The 16943-nt window shown below is 48.8% G+C and overlaps 1 protein-coding gene across 4 annotated transcripts in view; it reads left to right on the plus strand.

Annotated features, from left to right (window-relative positions):
- Positions 1–16943, plus strand: part of LOC116943889 (calcitonin gene-related peptide type 1 receptor-like) — a 158332-nt gene that overhangs the window by 107237 nt on the left and 34152 nt on the right. For all 4 annotated transcript variants that reach the window (XM_076068096.1, XM_032957214.2, XM_032957213.2 and 1 more), the window contains exons 6-8: positions 2414–2505; positions 6200–6326; positions 10844–10997. In XM_076068096.1, the coding sequence (XP_075924211.1) occupies positions 2414–2505; positions 6200–6326; positions 10844–10997 (373 nt within the window). The remainder of the gene's footprint in view (positions 1–2413; positions 2506–6199; positions 6327–10843; positions 10998–16943) is intronic.

The raw sequence follows: 16943 nt of genomic DNA on the forward strand, positions 1-16943 counted from the left end.
CAAAAGAAGTTAAATATACGTACACACGTGTCCCAGCCGGTGCAACCTTTGTGTTTGACCTTCCGTAGTGTCCTCTGGACTTCTACATCGTGTGTACCCTTCTCGCAACAACATTCTTAGCAATCCATCAGACACCGTTGCTCAGATGCAGGCGACTTCTTTCCCCTGCCGCTTATAAACTTTATTTGACAATAGCAAAAAGTATCAATTGTCGCCTTTACATTTCGGACTGCGACAGCGCACGAGGTTTCTTTGTCCCTTTTTCGCGGAGAGCGATTAGAGGAGCTTCCGCTCTTTGCTCGTTTTCAGCCTCGGACGAAGCCTTTTGCGGGCTGCAAGTGCGAAAACGAAGTGGGCCGTCTGGTTGCATCGACTCCGGGGAAATTAATGGGGGCAATTTCCCGCTGATTAACTGTAATTAAAGCTTAATTTTCCTTTTTAACAAATTGCTCGTAAAGGAGGGGAACACGCACACGAAGAACCATTGCTCCGCCCGCTTCACGCAGTTCCTGATGAACTGAGCGATTTATAATTTATGGGAACAATTTATATAACTGAACAATTGTCATGTGGCATCCTGCCGCTGTGTCTAAGCACGTGATGTAAGATAACCACTTCAATTGCCTCCTCTCCGACCACACGGCTAGGATGAAATTCTTAAAATATTGTGTTTGAAAACTAAATTGATCGTTTTTTGTTTAATATCTGACAGATCCGTTGTCAACACTTTCGACATTCACCAAAATTCAATCAAATATGACTCATGCTCCAGATCCATCTAATGTGAAAAATACAAACTGCGTTTGTCCACACACAACGACAAAAATCCACCCCACGGTTGCTAATTTAACTCATTCTTAATTTCCAGCAGACACACAGAGCATTGAGTTGCAAACGCTGAGATCCTGGGTTCTGAAATCTGTGCAGCCACCAGCAAAGCCAGCACCATACTTGACCGCCTTTGTCTTCCCAAATCTGATATTTAAATATACATCAGGTACTGTACTCATTTAAGCTGAAGTTGACCGATATACTTGGTTCTTTCGGTAAAGTCACGTAGAAGGGAAACAAAGAACCAAGAATATGAATCGCTGCAGTCAAGAAAGCTTTAAATCAGAAGTTGACCTAGGTAAAGCCCAGGATAAGTGCGGACGGCAATTGCCTAAAATGCGTTCGCTGTGCTTGATGAAAGTCGCATAACCAAGTTTGTAGCGCAGGTCTTTGTAGTGCAGTGTGCAAGGCCACTGCACAACCACTCCCCCACTACGTACACACGAAAGACAAAGGTTCCCTTGTTTAGCCTAATGACGGCAATTTCCTTGCACCTTCGAAGGCCAGCATGTCGCACGAGGGAGTGGCATAGCTAGCTCCATTTTACCAGGTGACGACCGCTGAACTATTTTCTCTTTTTTCAGAAACGATCTGGCTACCACAATCAATAGCGCCACGAAGTAGCTTCAGCCAAAAATACTCGAAACGCACATTGATTGTAAATGCGTATGGGAAAACTGGAGGACCCGGAGAAAAATCTACGCGACCACGGGGAGACCATGCAAACTCCAAATATGCAGGCGTCAGGGTTGGGATCGTACCCACGACCTCCTGTATACCAGGCGAGGCAGTTAACATCTGACCACCGCGGGGCCCCGCGGCGCACTCGTTTAAGGCTGTGGACCTATGGGAGAAGGCCCAGGACAGGTTCAGATGTCGCTCGCCGCTGATGTTAGCCATGGGCCAGAATCGAGTGAAGGTTATTGGGTTCGTAGCGCAGCGCGCTAACCACTGCCCTATCGCACGCATGCACGCTCGCTCGCACACGAGTGCTTAATAATGCACCCTCTGAGTCATCCTCATAGCGTTGTTACTGCAGGCCAGCCTGCTCAGAGAGTAAGTCATTTCCTAAATCACTGCTCGCTGCCGAGCGTGTTGCTATGGAGGAGGCTCGGAGTGATGAGGAGTGCTGAGAGAAGATGCTTGTGCAGCGGCAGCTCATTGTCCGGTTGCTAATTCCACTCATTATTCGTTTTCAGCAGGCGATTGAGAATAACAGGGGTGGGTTGGGGGGGGTGTGAAGAAAAAGAGCTCCCCCCCCCAACCCCGCAAACACAATCGTTATTTGCGTGTGCGTTGATGGCTCAGCTGAGGCTGCGCGCGCGTGTATGTGTGTGCAAACATCTGAGGCTGCGATGGCCGAAGGTGAGCGGCGTCAGAGGTCGCGGTGTCTCAAAGATATCAAAGGCAACTCGCTCGTGTTTTGATGTCCGCGTGCGTGCGTGCGTCGATGTTCCGGCGCGCCCTAACGCAGTAAGCCCGGCCGTGCTGCCACGACCGCTCGCTAAGTGCCGGGCCGGCGATAATTGACACGGCGGTGGGGCGGTGCGCGCTTCCTGGCGTTGTCTGTTTTGTTTTGCAGATGGCCATGAATCTCTATTACCTCGCCGTGATCGGACACACGCTCTCCATTGTTTCGTTGTCGACGTCGCTCTTCATTTTCTTTTATTTTAGGTGAGTGGCTTCTCGTTGGTGTCGTTGTCGCCGTTGTTGTTGTTCTTAATTAAAAAAAACACACACATTTCGACGTGGATGGTAGTGGAGCATCAGGTTCCCCAACCGCGCACACTACTTGAAATCCACACACTGGCATTGTTATTATTGTCCGTCTCATGCACGAATTCTTAAAAATCTAAACAACATTTGTTTTTCTTTGAACGATTTTAGCCAAATGAATCCCCCACGCCCCCTCCTCAAATATGTTTGGGTTTATTTCACATAATATAGTCACAGAAATTCTAACGACGTTCATTACAAGCGGTCCACTGGGCTTCATCCCACCAGCCACCGCGAATGCTTTGCCTCAGAGCCCTGCCTTGCCAAATTATTCCACCCTAGCAGTCGCCCCATTGTCCTCCAGCGCCTGAATCGACGACCGCCCTCCGCGCGAGAGAGGTGGTGGATTGCGCGCGGCAAAACAAAGTTTTTGTTCCAACGCTCTGCGTCACCGCGGCCAAAAACGTGTCGAGAAATAATAGCGGTCGAGCGCCGAGGACGCGACGATGCACGAGATGAGGGCACCCCAATGTCGCCACCGCCCGCACCTGCGTACACAGGAAGTTGCGACCGTGTGCACAGGACGCAGATTGACGCGCGATCCGGATTATCTTGAATTGGCAACATAAAAAAGGCTTGGAACTCGTGCGTCACGAAAACAACGGCGCGTTTCGGAAAGCGGAAATAGTTTTTTGGGCAGATGTTGCCGTTGTTATAACGCGCGATTGAGAGAGAACGGCTGTACTACGTTTGTTTCCCGTGTTATAAGCGGAATAACGAGCGAAACATCGTTCAACGAATGAACGTTTTAATAAGTAAATATTTCTACCGCGTGTCCGTCCACTGCTGGGTGAAAGGGTGGCCACGCCATGTCGGCCATCGAGGCCGTTTGACCATCACCTCACCACCCGGTGAACTTCGGTGGCCGGGATTGTTTCAAATTTCACTCGCCCCTGACGTTAGCCGTGGCCAAGAATAAAACTCAGGCCATGGGGTCCATAGCCCGGTGCAATCACTTCTCTCTGCGCCACCGCTCGATTTACATTTGGATACATTTAAAAAAAAGTATGACGATGATGGTGATGATAATGCTGATGATTACTGCACATGTAACAGCGGCTGAGATATCTATTTATAACTTGCCTACATCCAGCCAGCAACCATCCTCACGCGATGTTCGCAGTTGTTAACAGTTTATTTTTCAAGAAGACTTACACACCAGCGTCATCTCTTCCACAGACCCAAACCCGAACATACATCTCAGTCAGCCCGAGGTCTATCAAAACTTGTGTTATATTGTAATAAAGTTCAACACATTGCCACCAGGTATCGGTACAAATCAATCCCTGCAAACCCGAACAGTTTCCAATTGCCGGACTGTCCGTGTCATGTCTGGGTAAAACCTGGACATGTGGAAACCCTAGTTAATTTGTGTGCGATCATGTGCATGCACACAGACAAAGATCCCCCCGATAGCCTTAACAGGCTCTTCGGAAAACTGCTGTTAGTGAGTAGCACATATGAAGGTCCAACACAGCATACGAGATGGGTTGGTGGACAGCACCACGCTCGGCCACATCTATCTCCCCTGTCCTGATGTTTACACACCGTACCAGGTACTCGTAAACCCGTGTATATGCGCACACACGTGCTTTCTTAATATCGAACACGGCAACAACAACAGTGTTATTAGGCGGTCATGTGCTCGAGTATGATGCATCCAGCAGTGAATAGAAATTGACCGACAAAGGCCAATTCGCGTTAAAACCTGCCTGCGCATCAAATATTACACATCAGCGCCACCATGCATACAGTGATCAGTGCTGTGTTTTCCTTTGACCCTTTTGAACTCGGAAGCCAGCAGCGTCATCTTGCTCGTAAATAACAATAAAGAGAATGCACTCGAGCAGTCTAATGCAAGTCAGATGTGCCTTCGTGGTATAAAGGAAGGCAACGAAAGCCCTTTATTGACGCAGGACATTCGCTCCGGCATGGCTGCTCGTGATTGATACGGTCGCTGGGATGCGCGCCGCTCGTCGGCAATCGACAGCGGCCCACGCGGGTCCGTAACGCCGTCCACTCTCGTGCGGCACCACTGGGCACAAGCGAGCCAACAAAAAGGCTTAAGAGGCCCAAGAAGCTTAAAAGGGATGAACAAAAAACAACCCCTCTAGGTGTGCATCAAATATATCCGCTCAAATTCAAACACCGGTGAGCATAGCAAGTGAATTAAAGCCAATTCATCTCTCGCGTGTACTGTTTGAATTATCTGTGTGTATGCTCTGATCTAAATCTATCTGCGTCCCCCCCCCCCCCCCATGTCTATGTACTCTCCTTTCACTGCATCTCTGTCTCATCGATATCTCAGTTTGCTCGTCTCACTACATCTCTTATCCCTTGCTTATATCCCTTCTGTCATCTCACTCGGAGTTTATAAATTGAAAGCAGAGGTTGCGCGGTGGGGGGGATCGGCAATATAATTGAAGCTTCGGACCCTCCCAGTAGTCTAGCACAGGGGTCGGAAACCTTAACGCCTAACACGTAAAAAAAGTTTGCACAAAAAAGAAAATGCCTCGCCCAACGTCTCCACATGTGCCGCTGGACCAGAGGTGATGGGCGGAGCTTGGTGACATCATTGGTGTCATCGTGGGCCTCGTCATGCTGGGTGTGGCTTGTATGTTGAGGGGGGGTGGGAAGGGGGTTTCCCGCCTTCAGGAGGCGGGATTTCAAGGTGGCTGCCACGTTTAAAGCCGTCCGTGTAAATATCCACACACAAATAATCGATTGCAATGTTTGTTCGAATAAACCACTTCATCGTTTCCGGCACTCTGTTTAGCTTGTTGTCCTTCACCCACAGCCCCGATTAGCATGATTGGCTACGCACGGTGCGAAAGAAGTTTCAACGCACGTGCTCTCAATTGCTTTTGATTTATACGCGGCATGCATTGCGTTTATCATGGGATTCAGCGTTAGGCGTCGCGCCTCTCGTCAGAACGCGGTCCCCCCCCCCCCGGAGAAGCTAACGATTCAATTCCGCATCGCACAATGAGCTCTCTCGGCAAGTAATGACGCGTTGAATCCATTCGTACCCTTGTGATACTTGTATCAATTTGTGCCTCTTAAGGTCCGATTATTAATGCAAATTATGCAATAAATTACGCGACATTTGTGCTTGACGTGATGGGGGAGGGGCGGGCTGGGTGAGTGAATAAAACTGCACAGATCTCGATTTCAAGCTTTCGTGACTGCAAGGATTCATCTTCTTTGGTTCTTTCGGTAAAGTCATGTAGAATGAGAATAAAATAATAAAATAAAAAATAACATTCTCACGACGTTTCGGCCACAACACAAGTGGCCTTCTTCAGGTGAAAGGAACAAACCTGTCGGGACGACAGAGCTACAATGAATGTAGCTCTGTCGGAAGGCCACTTGTGTTGTGGCCGAAACGTCGTGACAATTTTATTGTTTTATTTTATTCTATTCTCATTCTACGTGACTTTACCGAAAGAACCAAGAAGAAGCTACACAGTTGAGACAGAATTGCTACCCAGAATTCATTGGATCGTTGGTGGGTGAATCATTACATGCCGAGTGCTTACACACGTGCTTGTGTTGTGTGCACGTGTGGGTGTGGATGTGTGTGTGTCTCCAGGAGCCTGAGCTGCCAAAGGATAACGCTCCACAAAAACCTCTTCAGCTCCTACATCCTCAACTCCGTCATCACCATCATCTCGCTCACCGTGGTGGCTAACAACAGGCAGCTCGTAGCCAGCAACCCTGTAAGATGCCTTTGGGTCCTTTCCTTGTGCACAGGGTCTTAAGCCTATGGGTATAGACCAGGGTTCATATTCTTTGGTTCTTTCGGTAAAGTCACGTAAGTGGATATAATATATTTTTTTAAATAACATTCTTATTATTATTATTATTTTTTCCCACCTACGTGACTTTACCGAAAGAACCAAAGAATATGGATCCTTGCCGTCACGAAAACTTCAAATCTAGAATAGACCAGGGTTCTTCACTAATGTTTAGAGGGGGGCAACTTCCGCCGATAAGACATCGTCCGTGTGGGGGCCGCCACACCATTTGAAACCATTGGGGGTTTGGCAGCAGCACGATGATGATGGGGGGGGGGGGGTGGGGGGGTGTTTTCACCATTTGTGTATTGTCAGGGGCCCCACTAAAGGTCAGCAGGGGCCGCCAATGGCCCGCGGGCCTTACTATGAAGAACATTGGTATAGACCACAATCTCTTTTCCACTGTACAACTGGGCCGTGCCGTGTCAGACCCGGCCACGGCTAAGCAGGTGCCGAGTTGTTTTTCCACTGTCAAAGCCATGCACATTTTGTTGGAGACGTGCGCAGACAATTGATCTCACTGACAATTTAGCGAGTTGTTAGCTCCGCCCCTGGCCCTGCTTGGCTCCCCAGCCTGATTTAGATGTCCTGTGAGGCCAGTGTAGCACGGTTTTGTTCAGGCTTGGCACAGCAAGTAGCCAGTGGAAAAGCTGCCTGTACCATGGCGGCCCCGCGCTCGCTCGGCTCGGGTGTGCCAATGGAAAAGAGGCATTGTTTTTTTGTATGCTTTACAACAAAGGTTGAGGACACTAATGCTGTTTTATCTCTGTCGGTAACGGGGGAGCATGACAATTCTCTTAAAGATGATCCAATTTGAACGAACCTGTGGTATAAAGTTGGGTCGCCATTACAGACTTACCCCATTAAAAAGTGGCCATATCGATCCAAGGGATTTCCCAGAACTTGGAGACACTAATCAGAGCAAAGAAAAACCATCCTGCCCTGAGTGCTATCCCTTGAGCTTCTGTACTGCAAATTAAATGAATTCGTAGACGAACGCATGGTGGAAAGAATTTGGCTGCCATAACATTGAAATAAATAATAAAAACGTGCGCTCCCAAAACTGCACACCACGCAGAGAGTAACGCTGACTTGTCTTTAGCCTGCTATTTCAAGGGCACTTCATGGATCTATGATCTCTATAGATAGCTGAAAAATAGCCTTCATCGGTCTCTGGTATATATAGAAATGTGGTTTTTTTTAAGTTGCTGAGTCCCAAAGGTCCCAAGACGTCAAATGGCCAGTAACAAACGGCACTATAACGGTTGTAGCAGAAAATACTTTTTAAAAAAATTCTTGAGGTGAGCAAGGTTTTAAGAGCTGCACTTGGGCGGGCGGGGGGGGGGGGGGAAGAGATCAGTGGAGCAGTGCGAGGGAAGAAGCAGAAAGAGAAGCGTTGTGACCGCAGATTCAGAATCTTGATTGAGACTGGAGGAATCTGATGAGCTTTGAAGCTCTTTTTCACAGACGTGCAGCATGGGCGGGTGTCAGCGTGGATGATGCGAAACAGTCAAGTGGGTACTCCGCAGTCGATCGATCGGCAGGTCACGTGTGGTGGGGTAAAGTGTGGGTACTTTGACCTCGGCCCAAATATTTCCTCTAGAGGACTCTCTCGTGGACGACTTTCCACAGAGCAGTGGTGTTAGCAAGCGATTTCAGGGCTCCACCTTTACTTAAACGGAGGTGTTACGTTTATCTTGTTTAACCAGCTGAGAACTCAAGAGACCAGGATGAGTCTCATTCGCAGAAAGTAACCTGCGGCATTAATCTGCCTGTAGGGCGTGAATATTTCTCTTGCATTATCCCCAATTGAGTAATTTACGGGGTAATTTTCGAATCGGAGCTCTTGACGTCGGCACAAAAGTGGATTTACTGTTGCGCATTACGTTAAGGGGGTGCGCTGTTTTATTTTACCAGGCAAGGCCCCCGCTGAGCTATGTAGCTCTTTTTCAGAAGCGACCTGGCCACAAATGAAGCACAAACGAAGTGGCTTACCACGTGGAAATTTATAGCAGCCAAATAACTCTAAATTAACCAGGGCGGCCGCTGGACTCGAACCGCGAGCGTGTGCAACAAGAGGCGGACTCATCGCCGCTAGGCCGCTTTGCCGCCCAGGAGGAGCGGCTGGCAACAAGCAGGGGCAACGTTAATAGCTTGCACATCCACGAGCTACACACTTTGGTTGTTTTAATGTCTGACCAAAGGCTAAACATTGGCATATAGGCGCAAGAGCAAAATAGCATAATGATCAACCTCATTAACTAAATTAATAGCCACGCGCGTGTGGCCTTGCATTAATCAAACAAGGCGGTATTATCCACGCGCGTGCATTCATGCGGACCGCCTGCGACGGGGGGGGGGGGGGGGAGAATGCATAACACCAATTCCCGTCATCTGCATAACATTTCGCCACAACACGGTTTGCATTCACGGAGAATTTAAATGCACCCGTATTGTCAGCCACTGTACAGCTGTGCGCGATACGCATCGTGCTCAATTGCACGCGGGGCGCTGAAACGGGGGGACGTGCAGTGAGTCTCTCCCAGCGGTGGAGCAAGAGAACTCGGAAAGGTCGCGAGTTCTAATGCTGGACGGGCGGTTTTGGGATATGCGACGGTCGGTAAATTCGGCGCACTGTAAATGATAGAAATGTTGGGTTTCGTTCCTGTTCGGTTGAACCGAAAAGACACCCAGTCCACTCTAATTCAAAGCATAACTACCACATGCGAAGACGTCGTGAGCCTTGTGGCTCAGTGGGTATAACAATCGGCACGGTTGACAGTTCAAAGCCTGGTTGGGGGCTGGACTTGGCCCGTCGTCCCTCTGGGTTCGATAAAATGCGTAGCACATTGTGCGGACCCAGTAAACAGCAATTGTCCCGTGGAAAGACTCAACCTGCCACAGGCGATGTTGGATTTCCACCGCACACACAGGGCTGCAACATTAGCGATGAGCACCACCAACGCCTTGGTGGTGCTCATTTTGAGTGAGAAATCCCTCTATTCTGACTTCTCATACGGCTGTAAGCGGAACGCATCGCTGGCAGCGCCAAATAACACAGCGGGATCCTCAAACAACAACAACAACAACAACGTTGCCGCATGTAATTGAACACAAATGCGTAAAATGCTGGGCCTTGGCGGGTAGGAACCCAACCGCAATACAGTGGAGCGTCACAGCGATGTTTGCATACGGGGAGTGTATTTTGGCTCGAGGGAAGACCACAAAATAATTACAGCCTCAAAGCGATCCTGTTCATGTCCAGTGAAGCCCCCCCCCCCCCCCAGTATTTTCTGCCACTTTTTTACGCGCTGAATTCTGCAGCCCGGATCAAGTTCGCGTTGTTGAACCGGAGGCCAAAAAAGCGAAGCCATGGTTGTCGGCGAAGGGTTAAATATAATCTCCGCGCGTGTGTATGGCACGACGGAGCGTGCTCTGTCGTGCATTATTCCCGGGATTGGCTGCTGTGGGACAAAATGTGATTTATGTGGCTTGGGACCGTGCGCCGTGCAACGTACACGCGTGTGGCTTCGCCCGCACGCACTATTTATAAATAATACATACGTATTCATGAGAGGGGGGCGGTGGGTGGATGGGGGGGGGGGCGAAAAGGACGGCTTGAGAATGGGGATATTGAAAGTTAATGTAGATTCAAATTTGCTTTGGCATTTTCCAGTATGCAGCGCTTCACCCGAACACCGCCGTTGATTATTACGTGACACAATATGTGCACAGTAATAGGGATGCTGCCGCAGTTTGATGGTTAGCGCACCGGGGGTGATACCCAGAGGTTGCTCGTTTCGATTTGCCGACGCTACGGTGGAAACTATGGGAAAGTGTCTTCAGTCTGCAGCCTCTGGAGGCGCCACCATTCACCGGAGTGCGAAAAACAAATAATAATTGATTCTTGAGTCAAATCACGACCCTGCTTAATCGTAGCATTTAATTGAATCACCGGTGGTGGCCCGGTGTAACTATGGAACATTTGGCCAACGGTTCCAACCATATGGCAACGTTGGCCCAACAGGGGGGGGAAGGGGCGGAAAAGGGGGTGAATCTTCATACCTCCAATTAATGTCATGTCCATTGAGCTAAATATACATCATTGTAAGTGTTATTGCCGCTTTACACGGTAGCATCACACGTTCGCCAAACATTGCCTTGCATAAAAACCTGCCCGTGCATGCAGAGCGGTCAAGGCTCAGAACGTATCACCTCTTTTGCTGCGAGGCAACTTTTACGAGGTAAAATGACGAGACGGAGAAGTCCTTCCAAACCGAAGTTGTTGTTTGACGTCATCTTTGGGCGTTGCGAACGAATTAGACGCGGCGAGAGGATATTGTGGAGAGAAAGGGAGATAGGTGGGTGGGTGGGATGGTGGTGGTGGAAACAAAAGCGTGGCGAAATTGTTCTGAGTCTGTGAAATTCTCTCTTTCTAGATCGAGTGCAAAGTCCTCCAGTTTCTCCAGCAGTACCTGAACGGCTGCAATTACTTCTGGATGCTGTGCGAGGGGATTTACCTACACACGCTCATCGTGGTCGCCGTGTTCTCGGAGAAGCAGCACCTCGTCTGGTACTACCTCCTCGGCTGGGGTGAGGACGTCTCTCTCTCGTTTATTTTTGGGACGCCGCCGCCAGCTACGGGCGTCGGGTGTTCGTCGGCCCGACGCTCACAATAGCAACGCGCGCGAGGGCGCGTTCCATTTTTTTTTCGTGTTCGCTTTCGGCTCGCTGTGGTTTTGAGTGACATGCCTGCACCCACCAGCCACCCACCCACCATCCCTACCTCCCCTCATCTCCTCTCTTCTCCCCCCCCCCCTGCCCCCCACCGCCGGTACCTACATGCTGTCCCCCCCCCCCCCCAGAATAGACACGTGGCTTTGGTCCCTGCTGTTGCCCCTGCGGTGGTATTTACTTAGCCCCTGGCACCTTGTCGCAAATACTAATACCACACACGGGCAGCACTTGCCATCACAGAGGAGGAGCTGGGGTTTGGGGGGATGGGGGAGGGGGGAAGGAAGGGTGGGGGAGACGTCGGGGGTGAGTGAGGGAGACACAAAGATAGATGTTGGATTAGTGCAAAGATAATGTGAGGGCTTGGGCTGTTAGAAAAGGTATAGGCGCAGGCCCGAAATTGCTCGCGCGAGCCACTGACTGGCGAGAGAGAAAACCCCAGAGGGTATTTCGGGCTGCTCTTCCACGTTGATGAGACGGTGTTGGAAGAGATGTGTGTAGCCACACTTTTACCCCATCGCACGCGACTGCCGATCGACGAACTCTAGAAACTTTCGCCATCGTTTCGGCTGACGCGCAGATTTTAACTCGGAACAGTCCGGAATGCCGTCTGAGGAATTATTTTATATTTAAAAAAAAAGTTTTAAAAAATTTGCTCATAAACCTATTCGTAGGATGATAATAATATAGGGCACAATAACGTGGGGTTATTACTGTTATTACGGATAATAATCCTAAGCCAGCCTAGTAGTGTTCCGGAAAATATCAAGTGTTGAAGCCTCTCCTTGTCTTTAGGGTCAGGAAATCCCCATATTTGCGATGACCCGCAAAATTAGACGTAATTACTATTTCTCATTAACCTTTTTTCGCCACTGAATTTGTGTATAGCTTAATAGTTCTGTATGCACTTGTTTTTATATATATGTTCTGTAATTATCACCCAAAGAGAACACGGAGATGAAACACTTCATAATTACGATGCATGTTTCCTAATTATCAATATTATAATTCAAACCATCGGCGTTTGTGAATGCAAATATGTACCCCCCCCCCAACTTCTGTTGTGGAGGCTGCTGCGGCGATACGTTTCGCACACAGTGGGCCTGCAAAACAGAGGTTGCCGGTTTGATTCCATTTCCAGACGCGGCAACTGAAACAGTGGTGCAAGTTGAATCACCCTCTTCCTCCCACCCCACACACGGCCTCTCGTCCACCCAACAGTACACCGCAATTAGTCGAGCGTCAGGTCACGTGCGGTAGGGTCAAGTGTGAGTACTCCTACCTCAGCAAAAGACGTACGGGCCAGTGTGGAAGAGTAGACCAATGCACCTCTTTATAGCTTGCTCTCGCGGGAGACCCTTCTGCTAGCAATTGCAGGCCGGCCTTTTAAACTGCCATTGTGTTGTCCAATGAAATGGTTACATTGGATCGGCGAAGGTCTCTTGGTGAAGCAGCTCTGACCGACGTGCCCTGTGTGGCATTGGCATCCTCCGCAAACCGGAGGGGTCCAGATGGAAGGGGCAATGTCGCTGTTATCACAGCATAAACTATGATTAATTAAACTTCAAAGGCACGGCAATGGAAATGCCAAGCTTTTTCACTCGCAATTAAAACTTAATGGGTCACGTAATGAAGCGGACAACACGTGCAGCATTAAATGTAAAAATTGTAGAAGATGGAAGTATAAATTTTAATACCGCGTTTAATTAACGGGCTTCGCTCGTGTTGACGGGACGGTGTCGCGGGAGCACCAGAGCTGGGATACTGGATATCTGTGAAAAAGAGCTTCATGGCTCATCGGATTCCTCCAGTCTAAATAAAGATTCTGATTCTGATACGAAGGGAAAGCGTACACATGTGAAATTCTGTCGTATTTCGAGCCTTATTGGGCTAATGTTAGACGTGTTGTGGTTTGTCAGACTACCGAAGATAACTCACCTCACAGGAATGCGTTCGGTCTAATTTTACACCACCGTCATATTCTGTTACACCTTACTATACTTACGCATCGTGTTTGACATCTTAGGGAAACTTTGCATTCTGGCACACACACTAGCACACGCACACACGTATTTCGGGTACAGTAACCGCATACATGCATGCACATTCATATTTTTAACGGTCTCTGAAATGATTTTTTTGTAAATAGTTTTTTTTTATTGACTGGCCTTTTTGCCGCCGGCTGATTTATCAGCCATTGTCAAGGCTGACTTATTTGATTTATTTCAACCATTTTATAAAAACCATAGTAGACCAAAGCTGGTGAAAAAACGATTTATATACACAAACACATGTTATTTCTGCGCTATGTGTGTTTGCGTGTATGTGTGTGTGTGTATATAGTGGGGAGTGGTGGCACAGTGGTTAACGCGTTACGCTGCGATCCCAGCAACCCGGGTTCGATTCCCGCTCACGGCCGACGCCAGTGATGATTATCTGAACCGGTCCTGGGCCTCTCCTAGGTTGTCTCAGCTTCGAATGAGAACCTGGTGCGGTGTGTTAACATCGCCACTGGGGGAGACAAAGGCGGCCTGGCGTGGTGTTGGCCACCCACTCCCTCGTGTACCGTGGCGGCCTTCATAGGTGCTCGCTAACAGCACTTGCCCCTACAGTCTGTTAAGGCTACACGGGAGAGGGTCTTTATCTTTTTTCTATATATATGTTATTTTTGTCAGTCGGTAACTTCCAAGTTCAGGGCAGAGGCCTCCCCCAGTCTCCCCATTTCTTCCTTTTCCCAGCTGCTCTTGTCCAGCAGCGGCCTCCGAACACTGCCATTCCGTCTCTCTGCTGCCGCTTTGCTATCACCTCCGCTGTCTCCCCTCCGCTTCCCTGCCCTTTTCTCTCTCTCTCTCTGGGTCTCCGCTCCATCGTTGTTTTTTTTGTCTCTCACCTCTCGTCAGCTGTCCCCATGATGTGCGCCTCTTGTGTAATGCCACGAACACAGGTACAGGTAAAAAAACTCCTGTGGGAAATCCACCTTTCCTGCCCAGTTCAACTTAATATGTTTATTTATTTATTTATTCTCTCACCAATCTTTTCAACTTACTTCCAAAATACTCTTTGTGTTCATGATTATTGTTATTGTTGGCGCTTATTGCACTTATTTATCCGATACAAAGCAATTGCATTGTATGTCTACACTGTGTATGCATATCTACACTGTGTATGTATGTCTACACTGTGTATGTATAGCTATAAACACCTACAGTACATGTCTGTTCATATCGTGTTAAATTCAAATGCATCCCGAGGAGCTCCGCGTGTAATACACACCGTCAGTGCTGGATTAAGCTCGTGCGGGTCCTGTAGCATATGTTGTAAAGGGGCCCTAAATTAAAACAAACATGAATATTATAACAAAAATTTTGAATTTGAAAGTAGAGTGATTGTTTTTTTTTATTCTTTGGGTCTTTCGGTAAAGTCACAAAAAAAATTTACCGAAAACTACGACGTTTCGATCGCAACGCAAGCAATCGTCGACGATTTTTTTTTTGTTTTACTTGACTTTACCGAAAGATCCAAAGAATATTAATTCCTCCAATCGCGAAAGCTTTAAGTCAAGATTTAATTGTATTTTTTCATTTGTTATACAGCCAGATAATATGACAAATCACTAACATTAAACACCCAGTCGTTAATAAAAGTTGAAGGCAGTATAGTACTACAGTAATAGAGCAAGTGCAGAATCACTGAACCGGAATTGATAGCTTCAAAGCATTTAGCGCGGGGCCCTTGAAAGTGCGGGGCCTGTAGCAACATATGTAGCTACTTTTGCTACTAGGATAATCCGGCACTGCACACCGTGTATATGTTTCTGAACAAATGGTGGACAACTCTCTTCTTTATTTTATTACACACACACACACACGCGTGCGTCACGTTTAATGTGCGGCAACAGTTTCATTGCACGTGAAATATTCATTTCTGGCCATCGCGTCACTTGACGGCAATTGCGGGCCACGCACGCCGGTAGCGGGCACGCGGAGCAGTCGCTGTCGTCAGTATCCATACATCTAAAGGTGTGGGACAGGGGGAGTGGCAGTATCCATACATCTAAAGGTGTGGGACAGGGGTGGCAGTATCCATACATCTAAAGGTGTGGTGTGGGACAGGGGTGGCAGTATCCATACATCTAAAGGTGTGGGACGGGGGGGTGGCAGTATCCATACATCTAAAGGTGTGGGACAGGGGTGGCAGTATCCATACATCTAAAGGTGTGGGACAGGGGGAGTGGCAGTATCCATACATCTAAAGGTGTGGGACAGGGGTGGCAGTATCCATACATCTAAAGGTGTGGGACAGGGGGAGTGGCAGTATCCATACATCTAAAGGTGTGGTGTGGGACAGGGGTGGCAGTATCCATACATCTAAAGGTGTGGGACAGGGGTGGCAGTATCCATACATCTAAAGGTGTGGGACGGGGGGGGTGGCAGTATCCATACATCTAAAGGTGTGGGACAGGGGTGGCAGTATCCATACATCTAAAGGTGTGGTGTGGGACAGGGGTGGCAGTATCCATACATCTAAAGGTGTGGGACGGGGGGGTGGCAGTATCCATACATCTAAAGGTGTGGGACGGGGGGGTGGCAGTATCCATACATCTAAAGGTGTGGTGTGGGACAGGGGTGGCAGTATCCATACATCTAAAGGTGTGGTGTGGGACAGGGGTGGCAGTATCCATACATCTAAAGGTGTGGTGTGGGACAGGGGTGGCAGTATCCATACATCTAAAGGTGTGGTGTGGGACAGGGGTGGCAGTATCCATACATCTAAAGGTGTGGGACGGGGGGGGTGGCAGTATCCATACATCTAAAGGTGTGGGACAGGGGTGGCAGTATCCATACATCTAAAGGTGTGGTGTGGGACAGGGGTGGCAGTATCCATACATCTAAAGGTGTGGGACGGGGGGGTGGCAGTATCCATACATCTAAAGGTGTGGGACGGGGGGGTGGCAGTATCCATACATCTAAAGGTGTGGTGTGGGACAGGGGTGGCAGTATCCATACATCTAAAGGTGTGGTGTGGGACAGGGGTGGCAGTATCCATACATCTAAAGGTGTGGTGTGGGACAGGGGTGGCAGTATCCATACATCTAAAGGTGTGGTGTGGGACAGGGGTGGCAGTATCCATACATCTAAAGGTGTGGTGTGGGACAGGGGTGGCAGTATCCATACATCTAAAGGTGTGGTGTGGGACAGGGGTGGCAGTATCCATACATCTAAAGGTGTGGTGTGGGACAGGGGTGGCAGTATCCATACATCTAAAGGTGTGGGACAGGGGTGGCAGTATCCATACATCTAAAGGTGTGGTGTGGGACAGGGGTGGCAGTATCCATACATCTAAAGGTGTGGTGTGTGACAGGGGTGGCAGTATCCATACATCTAAAGGTGTGGTGTGGGACAGGGGTGGCAGTATCCATACATCTAAAGGTGTGGGACAGGGGTGGCAGGATCCATACATCTAAAGGTGTGGTGTGGGACAGGGGTGGCAGTATCCATACATCTAAAGGTGTGGTGTGGGACAGGGGTGGCAGTATCCATACATCTAAAGGTGTGGTGTGGAACAGGGGTGGCAGTATCCATACATCTAAAGGTGTGGGACAGGGGTGGCAGTATCCATACATCTAAAGGTGTGGTGTGGGACAGGGGTGGCAGTATCCATACATCTAAAGGTGTGGTGTGGGACAGGGGTGGCAGTATCCATACATCTAAAGGTGTGGTGTGGGACAGGGGTGGCTGTATCCATACATCTAAAGGTGTGGTGTGGGACAGGGGTGGCAGTATCCATACATCTAAAGGTGTGGGA

The sequence above is a fragment of the Petromyzon marinus genome, chromosome 19, assembly GCF_048934315.1.
Source record: "Petromyzon marinus isolate PM22_M1 ecotype Great Lakes invasive population chromosome 19, UKy_Petmar_22M1.pri1.0, whole genome shotgun sequence".
NCBI classification, from domain to species: domain Eukaryota; kingdom Metazoa; phylum Chordata; class Hyperoartia; order Petromyzontiformes; family Petromyzontidae; genus Petromyzon; species Petromyzon marinus.